A 26124-nucleotide genomic window follows, 5' to 3' on the forward strand; every position below is an offset into this window, starting at 1 on the left:
GGAAACGGCAGTACTCGTGGGACGTGTTTGAATGACAGACAGCAAGAATCGGAGGCCTGAAATATTCAGAATCCTGATGAGTAAAAACAGGAATGTAGTAGGGAAGAGCTGGAGAACACCCTGCTGCCCAAGGCTGGAGGAGCTGCCTCTGCAAGCATAGCCCTTGGAGCACCACAGCATGTCACAAATCCTGCTAGAACTCCAGGCACAGGGAGATCCAGGCAGTGCTGTGGAATACATACATTATCCCCCACTCTGAGGCAGTGATTAGCACTAGAATAGTGAGTGGTCACAGCACTGGTCCCAGATTTCCAGAGCTGATGCACACATCATCCGTCCAGCTCTAAGAGGCTCTAGAGGGATTGCCAGGAGAAAAATTTAACTCCATTCCCATCCTTTCCAATGGACCTCACTGCAATGCTAATATTTGCATTGCAGAGATCACTAAGCAAGAACCTTAAATTCCTCTCATGAGGGTAAGGAACACAAAGGACAAAGTGTCACTTCATCCCTCAGAGAAATGCCCTGCAATCAGTAACCACAAGGGTGACAGCTGTGTGTAAAGCTGACCTGGATAACCACAGTACAGGACCTATAGAGAGCCCACACATACAGCTGAAATGCTCTTTGTTCTACACACTTCTGGAGTTGCTTTTTGGTTTGTTTGTTTGTTTTTTTCCCTTAGCTTTTCCAAATTCCCAAATTACAGACTTCCTCCAGCACACAACTTAACCAGAGACAAGGCCACATAGCCAAGTGTTCCTGGTTCCCATGCTGCAGTATCAGCCCACAAGTCCCCACTTCTCACCTGACAAACCCTGCAGTGACTGTCTATGGACAGAGAACGCCTTCTGTATGGAGAAGCAGGAAGTTCAATTTTCAGGATTTATGCTCAGATAAAAATCACATTAACCTAATTAATTATTTGGGCATTTTATTAATAAATGCCCATGAGACTCCATGCAATTAGTCTGCATAATCCAGAGATAGTGTGGCACACAGGAAAAGAGAAGTGGTGAGAAGTCACAAAAAAAAAAAAAAAAAAAGGGTTTGCAGACTTGTGACTAAAGGAAAAAAGTTAATCAGATTCAGACTGAAGGACCTTTCCGTTAGTGATGAGAAGGCAGAGATAAATGCAAGAAAGAACATATGGGATATGACAGAGAATTAAAAGCCATGATAATCCGTATTTCCAGTTACTCTAACAGCTAAGGTGGGAAATACTCCACGGGTGGGATGGTGACCTTGGAAAAAACCAAGACATACTACCAGCCTTATTAATTAAAAAAAAAAAACAAATTAAACTAAAAGGAAAAAAAAAAAGCCCCCTAAACAAAATGCAGATGTTGTCCTTGCTGCTGTAAGTGAAAGACAAACAGCTTAAAAATAATGCACATTCCTATTTGACTCCATTAAATACTGTAACCTTGCACTTCCACCCTGCAGTTTACTGCCTGGGGACTTAAGTCTGAGTTCACCATTAAAAATGCAGGCTGGAGAGGATGAACTGCAAGGGAACAAGCTGCTAAATTTAAATTCTCCAGCATGTCAAAATTGTGAATAGCTATTCAGTACACAACCAAAACACAGAATATTTCAGTAGGGTATGGTAATTAAAATATCTAAGATGCCTTTTAGATTGCTGATGTCAGCACACTATCTGAAAAAATAAATTAATTCTATGCTCCAGGACAAATCAAAGCCCCTTTTGGAAAGTGAGTATTTATCAAGAATCAGAAAAGTCTGCAGTGTAAGAACTGAGTTTTCATATTCTTGTGAGCAAGGAAGACTACAAACACACAGGAAAAATGTCCCAACTGAACTGATATTGGCCATGCATGAATGTTACCAAGCTAGGAATGAAAACTGATGGAACATGGCAAGCATTCTAGAAACGAGGAAGACCTTTCTTATGCAGCAGGGCATCTATTTTTTTATCAAAGGCACTGGAAATTTTACCTTTATGAACACTTTTAGTAGACCAGCTCTTAATGATCCCTGAGCTTCCTTCCTGATAGATATTCCCACTAATGAAATTTCAAACCTGAATACAGTTCAACATTCAGCTGCTTAAATGCTGGACTCCAAACTCTTAACAAGGCATTGATTTTGCATACAATGTTGTTAATTAAACAGTCCTAATGGAGAGGTCTTAGGAAGCTGGTTGTGAAATTTGATGTGTATTTATCCAGCCTGAGGCATCAGACATAACAGGATGCTGTGTTACATTTTTTGTATCTTGCAAGTTTTTACAGCTATATTAAGAATTTCATCAATCCAGTTAAGCATGGAAAGTTTTGTAATTTTAAGGAGTTAAACATGATTCCTATTAATCCATAATGTGAAATCCAGAACGGTTCAAAGTGAAGTGTTGACGTATTCCATCTTACTTTCATCCACCAATGTCAAACAACATTGTAAATTTCTCATTATAAATAAGCTTGGAAACGGGAATGTGAAAATTTAGGTTTCTTTAAGGGGTGTTTTCTACAAACAGGAAAAATTTCCCTAGCAATCAGTACCTCTGATTTTGTGATTTCCCAAAGATTCTGGGTGCTTTTCTAATCTCTTGGGTGCTTACCAATTGAATCACGTCTGAAATACACAACCTGACATTGTTTAGGGTAAATACATGCAGACTGGAAAGCATGCACCAAAAACAGCATTCCTTTGAGATTCTGCCTTGGAATCTAGTAAAACTGAACCTTGATTTCTTGGTAAATCAAGCATTTTACCAAGAAGAATGCACATTCAGATCTCATGAACAACTGGTTTGGGTTAAATTAAATACATATACGTCATACATACCTGGTCTGTGAATTGCACATTTAAGGCTATTTACAGGTATCTCCTGGTGAAGACCTCTGTGTTTAGCCCTGCTTTGGGACTTGTAATCTGATTTTATTCCAACCACACAGGCAGATTTACTGACCTATCTGGGTGTGTGCCATGAGATCTGCAAGCACAGTGGCAGCAGCGGTGGCAGGAGCGGTATTGGAAGCAGCAGGTTTCCCTCCAGGATGAGATGAGGTGGAGGATGCAGAGGATGAGGTGGAGGAGCCCTGAATGACCCGGTTAAGCCAGGGCTCTACGTTGGAATGGCTCTGGAACGGAGTGGAGCTGATCCGCCCTTGCCGCCGTAACGAGCCCTCATCTTCTGATGCTGACGATGTGTCTGTGATCAAAATAACCACGACAGGCATGTAACGTGGCAATGACCCAACACAAGGGAACATGGAGCTTCGCCACGTTCCATGTTCTCCGTGCAGTGTTCTCATGTGCTGCACAGGAGATGCAATGTATCAAAGCAAGGGGGATACATTCACATACACAAACCCTGCTCCTTGCCCTTTTGTGGGTTAACGCAACAACTTGTGCAAACGAGAGCTACAACACACCTGAAGCAAAGTCTCAGTTACCTCCAGTATTCGGAATGACATAAGAGTCAAACAAGCCTTCTCCCTCCAGCACCTACTGCACACACCGACCACTTTCAGTGTGCATCCCATCCCATCCCACCTCTACTCCACTGAAAAAATATTTCTGTTCTGAACAGGTAAATTTTATCTCATCCCACCTGAATAAATCCCATACATTTCTTGTTGGGTATTTCCTTCTTTATTTATTTGGGGGGAATTATTAACTTTTCGATTCTTCTGACAAATTATTTTGAGAACTAACTAGTAAAAAAAGCACAGTGCTCTAAAGTTCAATGAAAGAGTAATTAGAAAGCACGAATTTTAACCACATAAACTGGTATTAATGAGCACTACATAGAAATGCTTAGTAAAGCATATTTTCAGTCTAGATACATCTTTGTTGCTGTTAGAAGTCTGACAAAGGGCTCCTAATTTAATTACCATTCAGTTATTTACAACTTTCCAGAAGTTTCCCTTCAAAGTTTTCTTTCCATATTCATTATCCATCCAACAACAAATAAAAAGGTCATTCTAAATATCAAGCAAACACATCCCTGTTGATTTTGAGTGAAATATAGAAACTCTTATTACAGAAAGAAATCTTGTCCTCCTAAAGAGACTGCTGCATTTTAAGAACTTGTTCCTTTATATGTTCTATATAAGATAGGGTGTCTGTTACTATACTCTAACAGTCCCTTCCATACTTGGAAATCTGGTCTGGGTTACATCAGGAATTCTGCAACCTTAATTTTGGCTATGGTTTTAATCCTCTGAACACAGTCATTCAGCTAGATAAAATTCCATATAAATCTTTGAAGCCTTATTAAAAAACTACTCCTCATCTTGGGCAATGCATTTCAGTTACCAGCTGTTTAATTTTCTGCTTTTCAAGAATATGTGCATTTCCAATAGCTTCAGAACAATTGCTTTTAAACAGCCTAAAACCACAAAAAAACCAGAAACCATTTCATAAGAAGCCCGTTTAACTCAATGGCATTTTCAAAGTTAAAACAGTAGATCTCTCATTAGTTGACCTCCCTCACCAAGCATGACAATTTTCAATGAAAATACCCAAACAATTGATCTCTGAGATACAGCTGTGGTGCATCCCCATCCCTGGGTCCATGCCTTGTGTGATGTTTCTGGTCTGCTGCCATGTTTGGAGCTTTTGGCAGCTGACTCCATTTGCTCCTGGAGAACAGCCAAACCTGTCCCCCAGTGCTTGCAACCTTCCCTTTCTTTCAGACAGAAAGCAAAAATAAACAATTACAGGAATATGGAACAAGATAGGATTACAAACAGCCAGGGATTGAAAAAAAAAACCCTCAAACCAAACCACCACGTTTGCAATCTAAAATCACTTTGGAGGAAAAAAATAAAATTACAGGAAAAGCAGTTTTCTCACAGAATACACACTCTGACAATACCTCCTTACCCAGATCCAAGGCTAATGAAGTCTCACTAACATTTCTAAGCTTTCAGGTGTCTTACATGAGTGGAGGGGAAAAAAACCTCAAACCCTTTAAACATACAATATTAACTGCACATAAAAATGAAGGATTACAGTAAAAGCATTGCAATATCAAAACATAATTACACCAAGAAACAGCAAGGTCACACCAGTAGTAACCCTGTGGCAGTTGCAGGAGTTAATCTGTGGTGTGTGGTGACAGAATACCACATCCTTGGCTTCCAGTTCTTCCTGGCTGGGAGCTGACCCAAGACAGAGAAGCCACCACCCTTGAGCCAGACTTGCATCAAGGCTCAGAACTTGCTCGAGTTCTGATCACAGGAAATCCATGTGGGAAGGATCAGAGACTCGACAGAACAACACCAAAAGTATGTTAAAATTTTTGGAAGGATGACTGATGAAAGCAGTTCCATTACTGCCAGCCAGGAGCTGTGTTTGAATTTAACCTGTGCCTAGAATCACAGATTCACAGGATGGTTTGGGGTGGAAGGGACCCTCAAGACCATGTCATTCCAACCCTCTGCCATGGGCAGGGACACCTTCCATTAGACTAAGTTGCTCCAAGCCCTGTCCAACCTGGCCTTGAACACCTCCAGGGATGGGGCAGCCACAGCTTCCCTGGGCAACCTGTGCCAGGGCCTCACCACCCTCAGCATAAAGAACATGAATCCAATGCTTCTTTCCTGATGGTAGCTGTTTGTAACAAAATTTCAGTTATTAATACCAAAGCATGGTTTTAATTGCATTAACTCCTGCCAATACAAGAATTTCAGGCAGAGGGTTAATGGCTCAAAACTAAATGCTCAGCACTATTTGGGTTGTTTGCAACTTCAGATCCTTCTTGCTGAGCTAATTTTGCAAGTAAAGGCAGGCCCATAAAAAGACACATATTTTTATGATTTTATGTAGCTGAAGCAAGTCCCCAGAATATTTTTGAATGTCCTGATTTCCCATGATACAGAACTCATCCAGTGGTCCATTCTCTTACAGAGATTAAGGGATCTCATAAAAAGTGCCCCTCTCTAAGAAAGAATTCAACAGATCCCAGAGACACTTTACTCACAGATTACCCTGAGTTGGAACACCGAGTCCAATTCCAGGCCCAGCACAGGACCAGCACCAGAATGACACTATGTGCCTGAGAGCATTGTCCAAATGTTTTGTTTTTTTAAGTTTCTTAATTGTTTTAGGATCCTTAAGCATGCAAGCCTCGGAGAGGAGGGTCTGACCAGGGCAGAGTTGGCTTATGACATCCAGTTTAGGACAGAGCTGGGAAAGCCTCTGGGTCATCTACGTCAGGAGCAGAAGCACTTGACTGGTTGGGCGTGTGGATCACGTCAAACTCCTTAACCAACTTGTCGGTCCTGCCTCCACGGCTGGTCTTGCCTCCACGCCCTCCAGCAGGCCTGGGGCCACGACCATCTCCCTGCCCCAGTCACAGCATACACTTTCAGCTCATGTTATTTAGGGTGCTGCTGTACCCTGCCAAAGCCCCGTGTGAGCACACTTGGCTTCTCTGCTGAACACCTGCACAGGTGTGTCTCTGACACTCTCCTGCAGCACAAGCACACAGGAACCACGCAGATCCCGCGGCCTCATCCTGCTCTGGCTTAAGCATGAAGGCCAGACAGGCACACACACACACATGGCCTGCATGGCCAGGCACATGTACCACTTCCACATCACCAGCCCTTTTCATCCCCTTGCCCTGCTTTTTTCCCTGTACTTGTTCCTCCCGAGGTCTACCCCTTTCCCCATCTGTGCTTCCTCACCTAAACATCCCATAACAAGCCTCATGCAGCTCCAAAATACTTTTGCCCCGCATCCCACACCCCTCCACACATGCCCCTCAGTCCAAAAGGTGCTCTACTGCTGACTGGTCTTGACGGGTTTCACACCTGGCCAGGAGGGCTGAGGCTCTCCAAGAACAGCCCCAGGAAAGCCTGGACAGGGTGACCCTTCTCCGAGTCTTGAACTTGGGTTCCTGCCTGCTGCTGTTCCCGGTGCTCCTCTGGGCTTGTGCAGATGGGTCTGTTGGATGCCCCACCTGCCATGTCCCTGCACAGGTGTGCAAGCCAGTTTTTACCACACAACCAAACACTGTCCCCACAGCATCTCAACTTTTTTTTTAACAGTCATTCTTAAAAGATACTTTAATTAAAGATACTTAACATATCTTCCAGGCAAAGACATTATGGTCATAAAGGCCATATACAGTACAGAAGATTATTATTTTTAACTTATGAAATCACTGCAGAACCCACAAAACCAATATACTAAATTGTGAGACTAGCAAAAAAAGCCTGGAATTTCCTTTAAATGGGAAGAACAGAAAGAAGAAATACAGCTCAGGAAGCAGGAGGGCAGCACACTAGACCTCCTTTTTTAAAGACGGGTAAGAACCAGAAATGATGGAGAAGGGCAGTAGAGGTCAGTGTGCTTCTGCTCCTGGGTCACATTACGAAAGACAAGAGAACATTCCCAGAACTAAAGAGCTTAGGAAATTCCTCTCTGTATACAAGACACTGGCCCCAAACCACTTGGTTTGCTAGCACAACATGCTATATAGAGAAAGATTTTTTTAACCTCTAGAGAATTCATTGTGAGACAACAGGAAGATTACTTTTTCCCCTTAAAAATTAAAGGAAGCCTTCCGCCCTAAACAGTCTGAACAATCACAGCATATGATTTTCTGACTGTTTCAAATTGCTCACAGTTGAAACCATCTGATGAGCACTCTGCAATTAAAGCAGCAACTTAATGCTCTGGCATTTTCTTCAACTTTTAAAAAAATAATCTTCTGCAACATAAAGTGAGGTATTTCCAGCTCTGACAGGCTTGCTAAGATTATCTCCTCCAAGTGAGATATGATGTAAGAGAACACACGTAATGCATAAAGGTCACCTGCTCACCCTGACTGCTTTCATATGGACCTTCAGCAGATACAGTATCTCTAGGTGAGACACTAAAAACTGTGAGGAAAAACATCAAAGCACAAATCCAACCAAGACCTGATTATCAGGAAACACAAATGTGAATATAGAAGAAGTTTAGTGCAACCTACTAACAACTTAGCAACAAACATTTGCTCTTTATATTTTGCTATTGAGTTCAGCAGGCAAGGTGGACCATCCCCAGATGGTTTGGGTTGGACGGGACCTACAAGATCATCTCATTTCACTCCCTGCTATGGGCAGGGAGACCTTCCACTACATCAGGTTGCTCCAAGCCCTGTCCAACGCTTCAGGGATGGGGTAGCCACAGCTTCTCCAGGCAGCTCTGTTAAGTCTCTGTGTTCAGACAACAGGTACCTGGGGGCGTGTATGTCTCTACCGAAGAGTGCACCAGGACAGAACGTCTCTTCGAGGGCATAGGCATCTTCCTCTCCTTGTATTTTGCAAGTGCTGCTTGTACTGCTTCAGTGTGGACATCTATACAGAAAACAAACAAACAGAAAAGGTTAAGAGATTCAGTTCATCAGTAGCACTGAATCAACACCCCTGCCTCGCACTCGAATTCAGGGCAGAAGCAACGCTCTCCAAAGATAAGGGAGGATATATGCAGGGTCAAGTTGACACATTTTTTTCCTCATTAAATCAGCTTGAAAAGGCTCTGCAAGCAGCATTTCAGAAGAACACCCTGAAATAAACACTGAAGTTACAGAATACCCAGTATGTTAGTTCTGAACTATGAGTTATTTTTCATTCGGGGGGGGGAAGTTTCAACACAGATTCTGTAAACTGGCAACAGTGTTTGACTCTTCATCCTCAAAATCCATGATGGGAACAGAAGCACAAGATGCACACTTGAAGGTCTCACAAAGAATGCAAGTATTAAAAAAAACAGAAAGAAGAAGCTAATGGACTTGATGATCTTAGAGGTCTTTTCCAACCCTAGTGATTCTGTATGAAGAATCAGGGAAAAGACACAAAGTTCTGTAACTTTCCAGAAAGCAAAAATTACCCTAGTAGGTTCATGGGCTATAGTTTAACACTTCTGATTTTTAAGCAAAAACTGAGCTTAAAGAGGAATTCAGTCACAAAATCACAGAATATGCTGAGTTGGAAGGGATCATCGAGTCCAACCCTCAGCCCTGCACAGGACCATCCCCAAGAGTCACACCCTGTGCCTGGGAATATCATCCAAATGCTTCTTGAATGATGGCAGCCTTGACGCTGTGCCCGCTGCCCTGGGGAGCCTGTTCAGTGCCCAACCACCCTCTGGGGGAACGTATTTTTCTAATATCCAACCTAAACCTCCCCTGACACAACTTCAGGCCATTCCCGCATGCCCTGTCGCTGGTCAGCACAGAGAAGAGATCGGTATTGTTGTGGTTATTGAGATTTTTCAGTAAATTGTGATTGCAACTTATAATCTTTCCTAGTTTCCTCCATTATCAGAAGGAGCAGGGGAAAAAGGGGGCAGCTTGAGTGGGATTAGTTTTCCCTCTGAGTTTTAAACCAGCACACGTGTCAAAAGCTAAAACTTATGTAGAAAAAAAATTCATGAGAAGCAAACAGATATTGAGGAGAAATGAGGCAGACCAAAAATATACTTTAACTTACCACCTAAGATTCAAAGTCAGGAAAAATACATGCAACACATGTACACTTACACTGTCCAAAAGCAAGACAGGGTCCAAAAGTGAGTATGTGATTATGCACTGGTCTGACCACATTTCTTTTACATGGAAGTCACTATACAAGAATTTCAGATTTTAAGTATTCAATTTGAAAGAGAATATGTACTCTTTCATTAAGTATCAATCTATTCTTTTGTTAAGATGCAATGATGTAACAGGTTGATAGATTTGTGGGTATGAAACTATCTGTAGGTATGTAAGTGTATGTGACAGACACAGACTTACACAACTTACATGTAACATATAATGTAATAGAATTACACCGCCCCTGTGCCTACAGGGATTTACCTTGGTGATGACTACAGGCAAAACACCTTATTTTTTGTTTGTTTAAAAAGTACCATTTCTGGTACTAGCCCTGAACCCCCTTTAGTCATACTCAGAACAGGACTCTTCCTAACAAACTGTTTCCTTCAGTCTGGCCAAATGAATCCTAAAAATCACCAGAAGCCCCGGGCATATGGTGCCAGACACCAACCAGTTCTTTGCAGCAATAATGTCACTTTTCAGTCTGCAGCTCCCCCCAGATAATCTGTTCAGAGCTGTATTTAAAATATGTGTATATGCAAATATACCATCCCACCTGTGTAAATGCTTATCTCAAAAAAGAACTTTTTTTGTGCAACTAACAGGCAAGGTTCAGAAAACCTCTATCTATTGATATAAGATTTTTTTTTTATCTGGGGCCCCCTTTTAGATTTTTATTGCTGCCCTTTACACCAAGGACTTGTTAATAGATGTTTTATGAATGAAAAATTAATTCCTCTCTCCCTATGTCTCCCTGCCCCCCTTTCCCTTCCCCACATATGGGCTTTTTGTCAAGTTTTGGTTTCTCCTGATCTTTAGTACTAGTTGTAATTGCCCATCACTGAAGCTTATTCCCACACATAACCAGAAGCAAACCTTTTATGTCCCAAAATTCCAGAAAGTTTAAGTGGGATGCAACTTCAATTAAAGGCTGGTTTTGCAGCCTTAAAAGTAGGGGCAAAATGCCCATTCTGCAGGACACATTTTCATGGCAGAACTTCCAGTCAAAACCAAGCTGAATGTTCCTAGAAACAGACGGTAACTATGAGATGCGCTCGCTTTCATGATCTATATTTAATTTAAAAGACATTTTTGTTACATTAACATCTCTTAGGAAGAAGGGGAACATAACAAATTGTTTTTCTTCCGAAAAAGTCTTCCAAAGAGTAAAATAACACACAATATAGCCTGTATATAAGTACATTAAGTCATTAAATAAAAGCATTCTTAGGCAGTTGTGCATTTTGGGAATGAAAAGGCCTAGTTGTAGGGTGTGCTGATGCCTTTTAACAAAGCAGAGCGGGGCAGGTCAAAACATCACATAGATTTGCGGGAGCAAGCATGGGAACTACTTTTTATTCCATTTCCAGAGGGCAAAATCAGCACCACCTCTTCCTCTAGTCCTAACTCCCACTCCAAAACCTGGAACAGACTGGATTAAATGATAAAAATGCAACCAGGAGACAGTCAAGATGAATTTTTATTCTGTTCCATGTTTTATTTTTATGGCACCAATTTAACTCATCACTCCCTCTATGCTCATTAAGATCTATTTCCAGTTTGAAATCTTTTTTAATATCTCGTCCTTGGACAACAGCTGAGTGGGAACATCCTCTCTCAGCCAAATCAATGAAGTAATTGCTTTCACTTCCCTGGAACGCTTTGTTCCTATTCTGCATTTCCTTTAAAAATTTTTCTCCATTACAGACATGATGAAACAGATTTCAATTAAAAAAAAGTAAAAGGAATGAAATTATTTCAAAGAAGCAGAACGCTTAGGGTACAAAAATTCATAAATTAGTATAAATTAAAAGTTAACTGAATATTGGAATTGCAAAAAGAAGCTCTCTACCACTGCCTGTTACTTAAATTCTTTAAAATTTACTGTGAAAGTGATTTACTATGTAAGAACTGTGGAGTTCAGTTTTCTTCAGAGAATTAAACAGTCACTAAAATCAGACCAAAAGACGTCACATTTCTGAGAACACAAATGCTCAACGGTGCTCACTGAAAGTGATGAACAGAAGCCCAGCATTTCATTAACACAAAGAATACCTGTACCAAAGTGAGGAAAAATACATATACTGCCTTTCAAAAGCAGAAGTAGTAGTCTTGGAGGAACATTTCTAAGATTTTGCACTTTATTAACCATCAACAATTAATAACTGATTCAAAAATTTTTTTCCTTCTGTTGTAGTAAACTACACAATCTTCTGTTTTATGTACCTATTCCCATTTTCTTTCTTTCCATGTGCCCTTAAAAAAGGATGGGGGAGGAACACTAAATAGTTTGTGGCCTACAAATCACCTAAACCCTTACAGCTCCTAAACTCTCCAGCTACTAGAAGAGCACTTTTTATTCCCATTTATAGCCTCTACTCATTTGTCAGCCTTCGATTCTTGTTCCTGCCTTAGGCACAGGAGGAAGAATTTCTACAGCTGGTTGAATTAAAAATGACACTTATAGGCTGCCCAGTGTCCCTGCTGCTCACAGATCTCCAAATACCAACAGGTAAAGCAACCAGCACTGTCTGGGTGGCATGGGGAGGGGACCTGGAAAAAGGTAAAATTCGTGGGTTGAGATAGGAACAGTAATAATCTAAATAAAATAAAATATGATGATGATAATAATAATAGAATTAGAACAAGAATAATAAAACATGAATATATTCTCATTCTAAACCCAAAACACGGTGCTGTACCAGCCACTAAGAAGAAAAACAACCCTATTCCAGCTAAAGCCAGGACAGCAGGCTTGTATTTATTGATAGCATTCACTGTTAGAATTTTTTGTGTAACATTTACTGTTTGAAGACAAGAATCTGGGGATGATAAAAAAATACAGTTCATTTAAATGGACAACTCCTCTGAGAAACTATTAAAAAAAGTGCTTACAGCAAGTAAGTGACAGATTAATTGCATAACAGGGCAAAATTGTTTCACTTGCTTGCTTATTTTAAGTAATTTATGTTGATGGTTCTAAAGTACCTATAATTGCACCAGAAAGAGATCCTGCTCTAGGAAAAGCTGCACCCATCCACACCAGCTACTCTTGAAAAAGACACAGGAGAACTGGCAAGATTCAAAGAAAGGAAAACAAGAAATAAAGACTGAAAGGAAAGATAAAAAAAGAAGAAACAACAAACCCTCCTTTTCCCCCAGCAGCCTAAAGAATAAATAAGGCATGAGATTGAGAGAAGGGGCCTGAAGCTGGTTATCCCTCACAACAGGCAACTGCATGTCAGCACAGAGCCAAGTTAAAAAAGGTAACAATGTCTTTTCATTGAGATAAAGTAGCCCATCACTAATGCAACAAATCTGAAAAATTTTTTTTCTTAAAATCAGGGAGGAAAAAGGGGAAAAGATATTGGCTTCTGAAAGCCATATCTACGTTACCTTTCATCGACATAAGTTTAACTTAAGCCAAGCAAAACCATCGCTATTTGGTTTTGATACCATCTGAGAGCATGAAGCCTTGTCATATATCACTAAAGGAAAAAAGAAATCCAATTACATGTATTGTAACTAAGAACTTCTTAGATTTCCAAGCGAAGAACTTGTTCTGGGCAGGAATATTTAATGATACATGAGTTAGGGGAGCAGTGATGGGAAACCACAGAAGGATGTGGTAGTCCCCATCAAGGACTACCTCCCAAGGATTTTCTGTTGAAGTTGTGCTCTTTTTTTGCAGATTTTTATTTCTGTTAGTTTAACAACAGCACATCTGTAATGTTCATGACTCTCACTGTTCAATTAGCCCTAAGGAATGTACACAGGCACATCAGCTCCATTTCTGGAGCAAGGTTTTACACATCAGAGTGCAAATACCACGCAGTAACCACTCTGCCCAGGCAGCAGCAAGGCAAGGTGATGTAAGACCAACCACATGTTAAGGATGTGCAGTGCATGTCAGGACTTGCACTTCTCATCCCAAAACCCAAGACGTGTAATTACCCTGGAAAACAAACAGAAAAATATCCACCTACAAGTCCAAAGGTATTTAGGAGAGAAAAGCTTCCAAACACCTGCCTCTCCTCACTACTGTGACAGGAATTTCGCAGGGAAACTGCACTTCAACCACCTGAAAAGTAACAATGGGAACAGGATGCAATGAGGATATTGATATTTTCACACAAGTTTCCAAAACAGGTCTGTCCCTGTGGTGTCCATTTAAAATGAAGTAGAATATCCATTGTGACATTTCCCTTTTTTTGTGCACTTGCCTTAAACCAGGAAATATTTGAAAGTGAGATACAATAAACATATAACCTTCCCTTAACAAAATAACCCAACCGAGTAAGCAAAAAAGTCCCACAAACCCACACACTGTCGTCCTCAAAGTTTTTAAATAACCGTTTTATAGACTGGAAACCCAATCTTGTTTTCTCAGCAAACATGAAAAAGCTGTTAAAGCATGGTAAAATTCACAGTAAGAAACCCATCAGAAGGCATGTCTAGTCTCTTTCCCTTCTAGCATTTCCCCCAGTCTGGATTCAAACAAAACCTCTCATGTATGGAAACAAAAGAAATTCATCAGTTCTTCCATTCTTCCAAAGCACTTCCAGTTTTTTGTGTAGGTGCAGGTACTACTTTACAAGCACTTTTCCTCTTAAGACACGTGATGTCTCAGCCACGTTTCTCCCCCTTACCAGATCGGAAGCGCTCATCCCTCGAGTTGGTGGAACGGGATTTCTGCTGTTTCGATACAGCAGTAGTGGCCTGGGAAGAGCCTGGGACTCTGTTCTCTGCTTGCAGGGATGGATCCACACCTGAAACGCAGTTTTATTTTAGCACAAATTCAGCTTTGCAAATAAAACATCTGCTCCCCACATCTACATTCTTTTGCCGCCCTCAACACCCACTCACCTAACTTGCACCTACTCTTAGGGCTCAACAGGAGCCCTAAGACTATACCTTTAAAAAAAAGCTCATCCTCTAACTGCATTTTAATCCAATTTAATCTGTACCCATTTAACAGAGCAATACTCAGAAGATTCACAGTTTACAAAAACGGTCTAATTCTCTAATAAAACCTTTGCAGATATTGAGGGTAAAATTACTGTCAGTTGCAGATGCCTGACAGCTACTAGGCTGGCTGGGTGCCTCACGTACTCAAGAAATCGTGACAGACCTTCCCGCTCCCATTTAAGATAACAAAAATAAGAGGAACCAAACCACTCTCTAGTTTTCTCCTCTGCACCTTACCAGAACAGGACTCCAGATAACGCAGAGCAGTTGCTCACATTTAGGCTGGCTAATGTTCAGGAAGATGAATCTCAACTTTACATTCCAGCACATCAGAAATAAGAAATCAAAGGGGGGGACAGTAATAATTAAATATTCCCCATCAATTCTCAATCCCCCAAATGAGGAGAATCCTTGCTGACTCTTGATACATCAAAGACTATACAAATATGAACTAGGAACTTAACATTTGCAATTTTATTATACGTGTACACTTATAAATTTAATGTGAAAACTCCAATGCACTTGGAAGGGGGTTTGCATGATCCTATCACAAATTTAGCTTAGTGCTGTGTTTAACAGGAAACTTCCCTTGTCCATTTAAGACCTGTTGCACTAAGTTTACTGTGTTTACTCAGCCCATAGTACCACACAGGGTTGATAATATCTTTCATTTCACTCCTTCATTCCCTTGAAGAGCTTCTGCTTTCCTACCTGCCCTCAAGTCTTTTGAAAACAATGCATTTTTGAAACAAAACTACACTTTCAAAATTTGCAAATTACATTTTCAAAATGCAAATATTTACTGAAAGCAGCTCTCACTGAGCTGAAGACACCACTCCAGAAAAATCTGGGCCAGTTCCTTTGCAAACCACAAGCCAACAGTCCAGCGAGATTTGTTCATATGGAAACAATAAACAACAACTTCAGATCTCATTAAAAAGGTTGAGGTAAATCATCTCCTCAAAGCCCGAGCAAAAAAAAAAAGGGATAACACAATAACTGTGGTGATGCAAAAGAGACCAGAACAGGCAGCTGGGCTGGGAGGCTCCCTCAAATAGAACACTTATGAAGTTTTTGGACAACAGCACATCTACATCTTTTTTTTGTGATCTCACCAAAAGAGACCCTGGGTGAAGAAGATAACAAAAGAAGAATGTTTTTGTGTGCTATTTTTTTCCTCCAGGAGGGTTGTTAGTTGCAAGCAGAAAAAGAGATTCATGTTCTACTCAACTCCCTACTCTTACTGTTTCCAGTCTTGTAGTAACTACAGAGTCTTGGAATCAGGACTTGTAAGAGCCACTTTTCCACTTTGTGATCCAACGTGGGGGGAAAATCAGGTGGAAAATGAGCTGACTGGTACAATCCATCAGGAGATGACAACCTGCATGCAGGATGCTCCCGAGCCATGTGCAACTTGAGCACTGGCTGGTTGACCACACCAGTACTGGGGGTAGGAGGAGCGGAGAAGAAAATGACTACACACAACCATAGAAATGCACGAAAACTTACCAACTCCAAATATAGAAACACTCTCCTCCTCCCAAAACTATGGAACAGATTGTTATGAATCAGAGTTACTGTGTATTTTGATGAAATACGTATCTATAAACCCCAGAACTTCCCTTTAAATTGGGAGGAGGTGTGAAAGCAGCGGCACTGTTAGAAACCACAACTTGGTTTTTCAGTTTAAGTCCTCCTTTTCACTTTCTCAAAGAAGGTTTCATACCATAGTGCAAAAATACCAATGATGAATCTGAAAAACATCACTTTTTGGTAAAAATAGTAAGACAGTGCATCTCACTCTTAGGCTACACAATTGTGTGCCAGAAAAATCCCGTTTCACAAGCTTGGTGAGCTCGTTCATTTATTCTTCTACTATGCAAATCACTACCTTAGCCTTCAGCAAAAGCAGATGGATAATGAGGCTACCTCCCTTCATTCACACTGAATGAAGCCTTTAAATAATATTTGAAGGATACACTAAAGGTACATGTTGTCCATTTTTAATTTACCCAAAGCTAGCGAGAATGAAGTCTTAAAGAGGCTCCTTGTTCCAACTAACTGAAAAATTCACTTCTACAGGACGAAATTAAAGTTAGTATTTGAATTATTACTGTCTTTTTCCAACCACAAACACTGGAGAATCAATACAGACATTTCTAGCAATTTTGATTTATACAAGCAAAAATGATTTTACTCTAAGAGCAGTGAAGAGTTGCCAGGACAAGGAAAATCCTCTGCTGGCACTACTGCTGGGGAGGATGTGCAACTAAAGACACCTGGTATCAGGTAGGCAGAGATCAAATTTTCAAATCATAACATATTAAACAGCTCTGCAGAGAGAAGAGGGGAAGAGGGAGGCCAGAGAGGAAACTCCAGACTCTTTGTACAGTATCAAACCTTTCTGCAGCTATTATTATTACCTTATTCCCTGGGTCTGGGAATAAGAAAGGAACAAAAGATGACAGACACCTCAAGTGCAGCTCCAAAATTCCAGATTTCTTTAAACAGGATTCTAGATACAGTTATTTCCCTCTGAACTGTAAAGGAAGAAAGCAAACTCTTCTCATAAAAATGACCTGAGATGTTCAAGTTCTACATAAAACACATATGTAGAGTTCCAGATCTTTTCACAGAAAACTTAAGGCAGAAAACTATTCCTCTAGAGACTGAAATCGGAGGACTGAGGCCCTCACTTTACGTTTTGGTTGGAGAAGCCTCACCTCAGTTATAGAGTATCCAGTCCTTGCTCCAGGTCACAGTTCAATGCCATCAGTCTTTACTGTCATACCCCATCCTAGAACATTATCACCTGATGCACACATTTTTTGTCTTCAGGATCCAAAAATAATCTAAGTGTTCACACCTTCCAGGTCAGTGGGACTGAACAAGGATCTACTCAGTGTAATTTATTACCCAGAATAAGGTATCAGAAATTCACAAAGTTAAAAATAATGATGATAACAAAAGATGTCTTCCACGATTCTACAACATTTTCTTCTACTCAAGGCAGTAAACTCCAGCTCATAAAGTTTCCACCTGAACCATATGAAACAATTTTAAGGGTATTACTACTTTCCATTCAAGGAAGCACAAAACAACAGCAAAAACCACAAAAGCATAAAAACCACTTGTAATAAATTCAATGAGTCCAAATATAAGCCAAGATTTGGATTCAACTCAGTGAATCCAAATGCTAACTAAATTGTCTCAATGGAAATACCCAGAAGCAAGAGAGATGCTTTTTAGGCACTATGACAAGGCTGGTAAGCAGAATACCTACATGTCATTAGCCAGAACTTCAATTTCTCAAAATAACAGTCTATTTTAAGCAGCAGTTCAGGAGATGCTTCACAAGCAGCCCAGTTCTCCTGACATAAGAGGATTCTGTCTGTCAGTCACTGTCCAGCTTCTAAACCCTCAACCCAATATTCTGTAGCATAAAGATCCATACAGAATACATCCTCCTTAAAATCATTATTAAGCTTTATATTACCTAGGTAGCCTTTACCACTGCTTGTGTGGTGACCACCAACCAATCACCAAACGAACCATGAGAAAGGGTGAGTGCCTTGGACCTCACCACCTAAATTCAGATTACTTTAGAACCACCTGCCCAAGGACTGGTTTCTTTGAATGATTTCTTTTTTTAAATTCACAGAGTGAAATCACCAACATTTTGTTTCTTCCCTTGACAGCAAGCTCAAAAATATTTGTGGTACCTAAACAGATACAGTCAGACAGATGCAGGATGAGTATTACTTTTCAGGAAAAAGTAATTTATCACCAAAAAACTGAACAAAATACATAGTCAATGTACTAGCCCAGTCTCCACATTCGAGGTCTCAAAAGAATATGCTATGAGATTCGGTCATAAAGGTGCAATACCAAAACCCACACTGAACTGAAAAAGCACATCAACAGCAATCTCTTGATATTTTGGGAAACTGTGAGCAGTGACACTACAAAGAGTTTTTTCAACTAGTCCACAGGATCACATTACATTTTCACATATCTCATTTAAACCAATTACACCAAGAGCTAACCAAATTAGCCAATTAAAATTTGGACATACTTTGATCATACCTATTGCACCTGTAATATAAAGTAGGAGTAGCATCAAGGGAGGTACTTACACTTTTTTCTTATAAATTATAAGAAATTATAAAAGCTATTGCAGATTCCAAGACACAAGAGTAAGCTGCAGATCCCTTAAAAAAGGAACTACAGGCACTAAGTGCTATAGGGTATGTAAAACTCATCCCTTTTTAACTGAATGCGAGGCTGAAGTACCCACAAAAAAGTAAAAACAAAAATCAGTTATATAGGATCAGAGAGCAACCAAGGTGGAAGGGACCTTGAAGATCACCTGGTCCAGTCTTTTAGTTGGAATAGAAAGGGTATGTATCCCTGGTAGCAGCAGAAATACTTTTCGGAGACATAAAATAATGAAAATGTAAGAAAAATAGAAGTATGGGACATGCCAGCCTTAACCAAAACTAGAGGAGGTTTCATCATCACTTTCCTTAAAAATGAAAACTTGAAAATGATAACATTTTAATTTTGCTGGAGCAGAAGGCTAAGGAAGAAAAGAGGAGAAAAGTACAAAAGAAAATAATTTAAGTGAGAGTGGAATCACTCTGGCACCAGAGGAGAAATGAAGTCACTCAGCAAAGAGTTTCCCTAGCACTAACTAAATCTAGTGAAATAATTTCCGGGGATTGCTCTGTAAATTAGCACCAGGACACTGACTGCAGCTGCAAGCTCATTTAGCCAGTAAAAGAGGCAACTTGAAAATAACCAGTAATACTGTAAAAAGATCAGAAAGAAATCATGAGACTAAGGAAACGACCATCATAAAGCAAGAGTTCTGCTAGAAAGGAAGCCCAAGACCGGCACTTTCATGGTAATATCACCACTCCTGGTAAAAGACAGAGAACTGACACCCAGGAGATGGAAAAAAAGTGTACCCGAGACAATGGCGGAACAAAAAAATACTTCCAGTTAATTGGAAGTGATAAGCTTTGGGAAGAATAAGGAACAGCACGGTAAGCAACAGAGCATCTGAAAGTGTAAGGATGCAAAATGAACACTCCTGGTAGACACTGCCCACTGGCTTCAGCTCACAGAGCAGACAACAGTCTGTCTTTCTGCTTTAGAGAGATCCTTTTGAATGTCTCCCCTTCCAGCCAAGCGAGGTATGATTTTCCTTTGCAGCGCAGTCATCTTTTCCTTTCAACTAGGCTCCCCACTCTCTATCTTCCTTTTCCTCTAAAAATCTCCCCCAGTCATCTTTTGCTGAAGCTTTATCAAAACTAATGCTCTTAGAGTCCTGCCTAAGAGATGATGGAGAGCTTTGTACTACGGGCAAGAGCCAGCAATATCCACACAGGACTGTCTCCCTTCCCAACCTTGCATCTCACCTTCTCCAGAGGGAGTTTCAGCAGAAATACATAGACACAGGGAGGATCAAGCAGCACCTGCACATTTTCAGAGCAGAAGTCCCTCAGTTAATGCCCAACATCCATCTCCAACTCAGCAAAACACGTCAAATGGAAAAGAACTGGGAATTTGTGGTTGCTTTTCTTGCTCAGACAGCACCCAAGGAATTGGCCAGGATGTAGTTAACTAAAACTAGGTTTAAGCAAAAGGGAAAACTCTGCATGAGCTGGAAAAGTTGGTTGGTGCTCCCATCTAACAGTACAGCAGCAGTGGTTCCTGTACTGTGGTTAAAAAACTACATATATTATAAATACTATATGCATATAACAGTGTAGCTGTTTTATTTATATTTTTATATATAAAGATATATAAAATTTATTTTTATATATTGTAAATGGATAGATAGATAGATAAGAAACAGTACACTGGCCAAGTTATTAAAACTCCAGAAAATACCTGTGTGTGGCTTTTTTTAAAGAAACAACTGGTAGGTGAGCAGGAAATTACCACAGTAGCAGAGAATTGTTCCAGGGTAACTCCTGTTTAACAAAAGGAACTGGAGACTACCTTCATAGCTTCTGTCCTAAACTCTGAAGTTCATATTTCATCTTTCCTTTTGGTTAAATTAGCTTTGAAATGGTTTCAGGGGTCTGCAGTATCAGCAGAATTCAGGCAAAGGCATGGCAAGCACCAAGAAGTCTACAGTTACCAACATTCTTACTGGAGTGCAGGAGAAATTTTCTTTATTTCACATCCAACATGACACTCCACTCCCCAAGATGAATTTTTTAATGCTCCAATGTCCTGGTTCTGCCCAGGACAGGGTTGATTTTTGTAGTAGCCAGGAGGGGGCATGGTCAGGACCCTGAGGTTGTTCTAAATCACCTCTTGTCATTGCCAGGAACTATCAAAAGGTTCTTGGAATTCAACAGAGTGATGACAACTAAGTATATATAGTGTATATAGTATATACATATACAGTATATATACTATATAAAGTATATAGATATAGTGTGTATATATATAGTAAATACCTATATATACACAGTATATATACTATATACATTATATTATATACTCTAGTATACAGTATCCTTGGCTCAAGGAAAGAAGGGAGTACAGGATTTGGTGCCCATCAGGACAGGACAGTCTCTGTAAATGCTTCTGATTTTATCTGGTTATTCCTGAAGGTTCTTTCACCCCAGCTCTATCCACATTCAAAATCCATCTCTGCCACATGTCTGATGTTATCCATCACTGGGGAAGGTTCACCAAGCAGCATGCCAGGTTGCCTACAGATATAATTAATTATTTCCTCAGAGTTCTATCTGAAATTTGCACACACAGAGGTTGACTGAGGAAACCAATTACTGACTATTATAAGTTTTACTTCATTAAAATAATTAATTACTGTTTAAGGCTTGCTATTGCTCAACACTTGGTTTTAATTTTGCACAGTGCATTGGTTGGATTAGTGAAATATAACACATTTTAGTTAGTATTTTCACGTAACTACACAGTTTTATGGTTTCTAAGAGGAATCTTAACATTTGCACTAACTCTTCATCACTGCAGGTTTAGAGTTTTAGAACACAAAACAGCCTAAAGAAATGCAACTCCTGAATGGTGATGTGTTCTGCTTAATTTTCCTGCTAATTGAAAATGTGCTTTGCAGCCACTGCTGTTTTTTTCTGTTCACCAAGTGCTCTGTGGAGTTATTTAACACTGTCTGGGTAATAACTGGGCTCCCCACAGATTCAGCTACACAGGGCAGCAGAAATGTAACCCAATTCCTTTTACATGACATTGGAAGAGTAGGAGTTGCCATGTGATTAGTTTTTAGGTGGCAGTGGATGAGGTATAACATAAAACGCTAAACTTCCAGAACTGCATGAATATGCTTCCAAGGCATAAAGCTGCAGAAAGACATGAGTTAGCAGTTCTGAAGGTAGTCACATCACAGACTAAGAACTCATCAGTCTGCAAAAACTTCGTGGATAATGAATTTTATGAATCCTATCAGGAATGCTGCAATCAAATTGTTAATGATAGAAGATTTCTGCAGGCTCAAAGCCTTTGGGACTCCCACACTTTAATCTGAGCTACACTGAAGCTGTGCCAATTAACCAAATTCCAACTTACAACTGGGTTAATGGAACACATGTCAGGAAATTGAAATAAGCAGTTAGTTTCATGTTTTAAGCAAATTTCGTCTTTTTGACAGAATATCATTCTTCCTGCTCAGAGGTAGACAGCCCACCAATTTTTTGAGCATATTAAAGCTAGATTCCTGTCAGCTTAATGCTAAACTAGGCAGAATTGGTAAAAAAAAAATAAAAAATCAGGTAATATGGTATTTCTTAGAAAACATGGTATCAAGCAAGCAGGATTTTGCTGCCTATTAAACCACTTCTTAAGGTGATTACAGAAAACCTGGCTGAACAAGGAGAAATTTTTAAGCAGTTTGAAATCTAAAGGGACCCAAGATTCTTGCTTCAGCCTAACATCCGATCACAGACAAATCAAGAGACCATGGATCTGCACTGCCATCTCCTTAGGATATGCTTTCTTCCAAACACTGTCCAGGATGTTAGTGTGTTAACCCAGACTATATGAAGTCACTCCTCCTGAATGAAACACTCCTGAACATCTCCAGTTTGAAAGAGAAGCTTCAGTGAAAACAACTCTAAAAAAAGTGTCACTAATATATTTTCCCCACGCAGTTTTTTTTCCTTCCAAAGCCATCTGTAATTTCATACACCATGTCAGCTGAGCGAGCTCTTGAATGAGCAGGTTACCTCAATAAGGTGTTACAAAACACCACTGGAAATACAGATATCACAGCAGGTTTCTAGAGTGGACAACTACCTGTAGTCAGTCCAACACCCCTGGAAACTCTGCACAAGAGTCACTGTTGCTTCTAAGACCCCAAGAGTTAAAGTGTGACACGGGGCCAGCAATAGTCATGCAGAAAAGGGAAACAAATGTGCTTCACACTGCAACCCAGCTTTAAAATTTGCTTTAAAAAGCATGGAAGACAAAGTGCTGTAGTTGTCTAAGCAACACTGGAGAGCTCAGAACTTGAAAAATTTGTGCAAACAGCCTTTCAGTTTAAGGGCTGGGAAGAAAAAAAACCCTATAAAAAGTAAAACTCCGCTCTCAATAGAAAGGAGTGAAGGCAGAGTAAATCAAAGGTGATGAGAGATTTAACAAGAGACAGAAATACGAAGATGTGATTTTCTAGTAGAAGGTATTGTCAGAATAATCCTTGTAATTGTAAATCCTCAGTCAAAATCCATATCAAAAATCCATATTTCACCTTGTCTCAGAATCTTTAAGCTGAGTTGGAGGACAGGGCACTCTGAACAGAAAACTGAGACAGTTCTTTCCAGAGAACTGGGGTAAGGAGGAGAAGCTGTGGTAGCTGAGGTTACTGCTGACTGTCAAAAGTCACCCAAAAAATCCAAACTGCTTCTATCCAAGGAATGAGCTGTTTTATAGCGATGAGTTTGGTTCCGCATGGTCTACAGAGATTATAAATATGTTAAGGTAAAAGTTACACCTGTTCTTAAAAAAACCCAACAAAACAAATAAAAACCAAAATCGCAAAAAGAAACCTTTGCTAAGAACCCCCATGATGAAACATCAGATTATGTTCTGACTGTTCAAAAGTATCTCTAACTATTTACAGTGTCCCGTTATTTCTTCCACTCAACCTGGTTGCTTCTCATTTTCCATTGTCTTAACCAAAATCTCTCAAGCTACAGAAAAATTGGGGGATTATAGAACACCAAAGCTCAATGGAAGCACAACAGCTCTAACCCCAGGTGATTTCGGTGTCCTAGCATAAAAATAAATAATAAAAAAATTTGGGCATTTAATTTATGGCCAAAATCAAGTCTGATAATAACCAGTTTCAGAAGTAATAGCTTATAATAAAACAGTATTTTGAATAAACAGAGTGGGTACAGGGAGGGAAAGGGAAATGGGGTGTGGCAGAGGGTAAGTGCAAAAAAAAAAAGCACATTAGAGCATGACAGTGATGACTACTGAGCATTTCCATCTAACGAAGGACGCCAATTTGCTTTTAGCAATAACTTTACTAATTTCTAAAGTTGTCTTAAAGTCTCAGATGCAGTTGTCAAACTAAGGTTTGCTACAAGAAGGCTACCATTTAACATTTCACATAAAAGTTAAAAAAAACCCAAACAATTTCAGGCTTTTCCCTTGCTCTTCCCTTCTCTGTAACAGCCACTTCCCACTGCTGGTTAGATGCCATATCAGACACTATTATAATTCATTCAGTTTATTTAGTGAGAGCTTTTCCATTACACATTTTCACAGATTAAGCACAAAGGTGTAACTCCCATACAGTTTCTCACCTTGGATGAGTGGTATGTACCGTGCTAACAGCTTTGCCCTCTTCTTTTCATATCCTTTCTGAGTGATGTCTCCTAAAGAAAAGGAAGAAATAAATTCATGTTGCTTGGAAATTACCCATTTGGATCTTTGCTTCAAGCACATTCTTCTAGCGACATACTGGTGAAAGAGTTCAACAAAGCAAACTATGTAGGAGGAAAAAAAACCACGCACACAAAAAAAAAAGGCATTAGTTACATACATATGGTTCAGTAAAACAGCCTACCTCTGACCAGGTAGAACCCCTTTTTCTCAGTCAGATTTTACACAGAAAAGTTTTTACTCTGTTTTAAAATGTTTCTCAAGTAGTTTTCTTAATCCATAAAGGTCGAGTTTGGTTTTTTGCTTAATAGTCTCCATTTCCTCAAACATCCAACTGCCCCCTACATTAGAGAAACATCAGAGAACACTGCTAACAGACACAAAGTCACTTCATTCTCCCATCCCCAACCTCCATACAAGTGCATATGCATCATTTAAAGCTACTGACAGCATGCCAGAACAAGCACTGGGAGCTCAAAGACACTGTTCAAAACAGGTAAGAAAAAAAAAAAAAACGCACATCCTGGAGTGCTTCAATCATTGCAGGTATTTCAAACTACAATCAGCCAGTTTTTATTCATAAACCTGTGTAAATATTTCATATAAAATTTGGACACAAGACAGAAATTACCATTCTTCTTGAGCAGAAAAATTTTTAGCAGAAGAAATATATATACACAATTACATCAAAATGAGAATGAGACCAAAACAAAACACCACAAATGTCCAAGCAAAATGATGAATTACACTTTTTAAGAAGAAAGAAAAAAAGGGTATTAGAAGAGATGCATAATTTTCAGTGGTGGAGGAAAAAAACCCCAATCCAACAGACAAGAAGCACCAGCAGGAAGAACAGTTTATCTTAAACCAGAAGTAAAGCTCAGCACACTCTTTAAGGATCCAAACTGTACCTTACACCAGTTTGCCATACTGTAAGCTCAAGGGCAGCAATTTTCACAGTTTCATAAATCCTTCACATCACCTTTAAACCAACTCTCTGTGCAGCTCAGCCCCTGCCAGGTACCACCCAGTGGGACAGGGAGGCCAGGGAAGCACCGATCAAAAGGCAGGGCTGAAAAGAGGCTCCTTTCAACCAGAATACTTCAACCTTCGTCATCTCACTGCACTTGGAAATTCTTTGATTTTACCGGAATGCTGACTTGAAGGACTCTCCTTGAATGAGGTTAAGAAGAGGACAAAGTCAGAAGCATCTCTGTCTCCTCCTGCAGTGCGGTGGCAGGTCAGACTGTGCTGCCCAGCCAAGCTGGGCTTTGTTCCTTTCTCCAAAGCCTGGGGGTGGACTGCTCCTGACAACTGCTTCCCCCTCCTCGCCCCCAAAGCCTCAGGGGGATTAACCCATCATATGGGGTTCTTTGTGAGCCCTCACTTCTTCCAAAAAGAGCTGCTTAGCCACATCTGGTGATGCCGGGGCCTCAGCTGCTGTCATTCAGCCTCACTTTCTCCTGAGTTACTGCATTATGCAAAAGCAATCTGAGGTTCCACAGCCTCAGCAGAGCAGCTGGGAAGCCTGCAAAAGCCTGAGCTGTTAGATCTCCGCTTGGAATAGATCTCTGCTTGAAATATCTGAAGTGTTATAAAACATATAGATATATGTTTATTTATATATATAATATATAAAATGTATCTATAGTATAAATAATATATGTCTATATTATATTTATAGATATATTAAA

At 40.0% G+C, this 26124-nt stretch overlaps 1 protein-coding gene across 2 annotated transcripts in view; it reads right to left on the minus strand.

The window, feature by feature from the left end:
- Nucleotides 1-26124, minus strand: part of DIP2A (disco interacting protein 2 homolog A) — an 82850-nt gene that overhangs the window by 35414 nt on the left and 21312 nt on the right. For both annotated transcript variants that reach the window (XM_027666186.1, XM_027666185.1), the window contains exons 2-5: nucleotides 24352-24423; nucleotides 14209-14328; nucleotides 8202-8321; nucleotides 2933-3175 (exon numbers count right to left, since the gene is read on the minus strand). In XM_027666186.1, the coding sequence (XP_027521987.1) occupies nucleotides 2933-3175; nucleotides 8202-8321; nucleotides 14209-14328; nucleotides 24352-24423 (555 nt within the window). The remainder of the gene's footprint in view (nucleotides 1-2932; nucleotides 3176-8201; nucleotides 8322-14208; nucleotides 14329-24351; nucleotides 24424-26124) is intronic.

This window comes from Corapipo altera, unplaced genomic scaffold (genome assembly GCF_003945725.1).
Source record: "Corapipo altera isolate COAL_440 unplaced genomic scaffold, ASM394572v1 81, whole genome shotgun sequence".
Lineage (NCBI taxonomy): Eukaryota > Metazoa > Chordata > Aves > Passeriformes > Pipridae > Corapipo > Corapipo altera.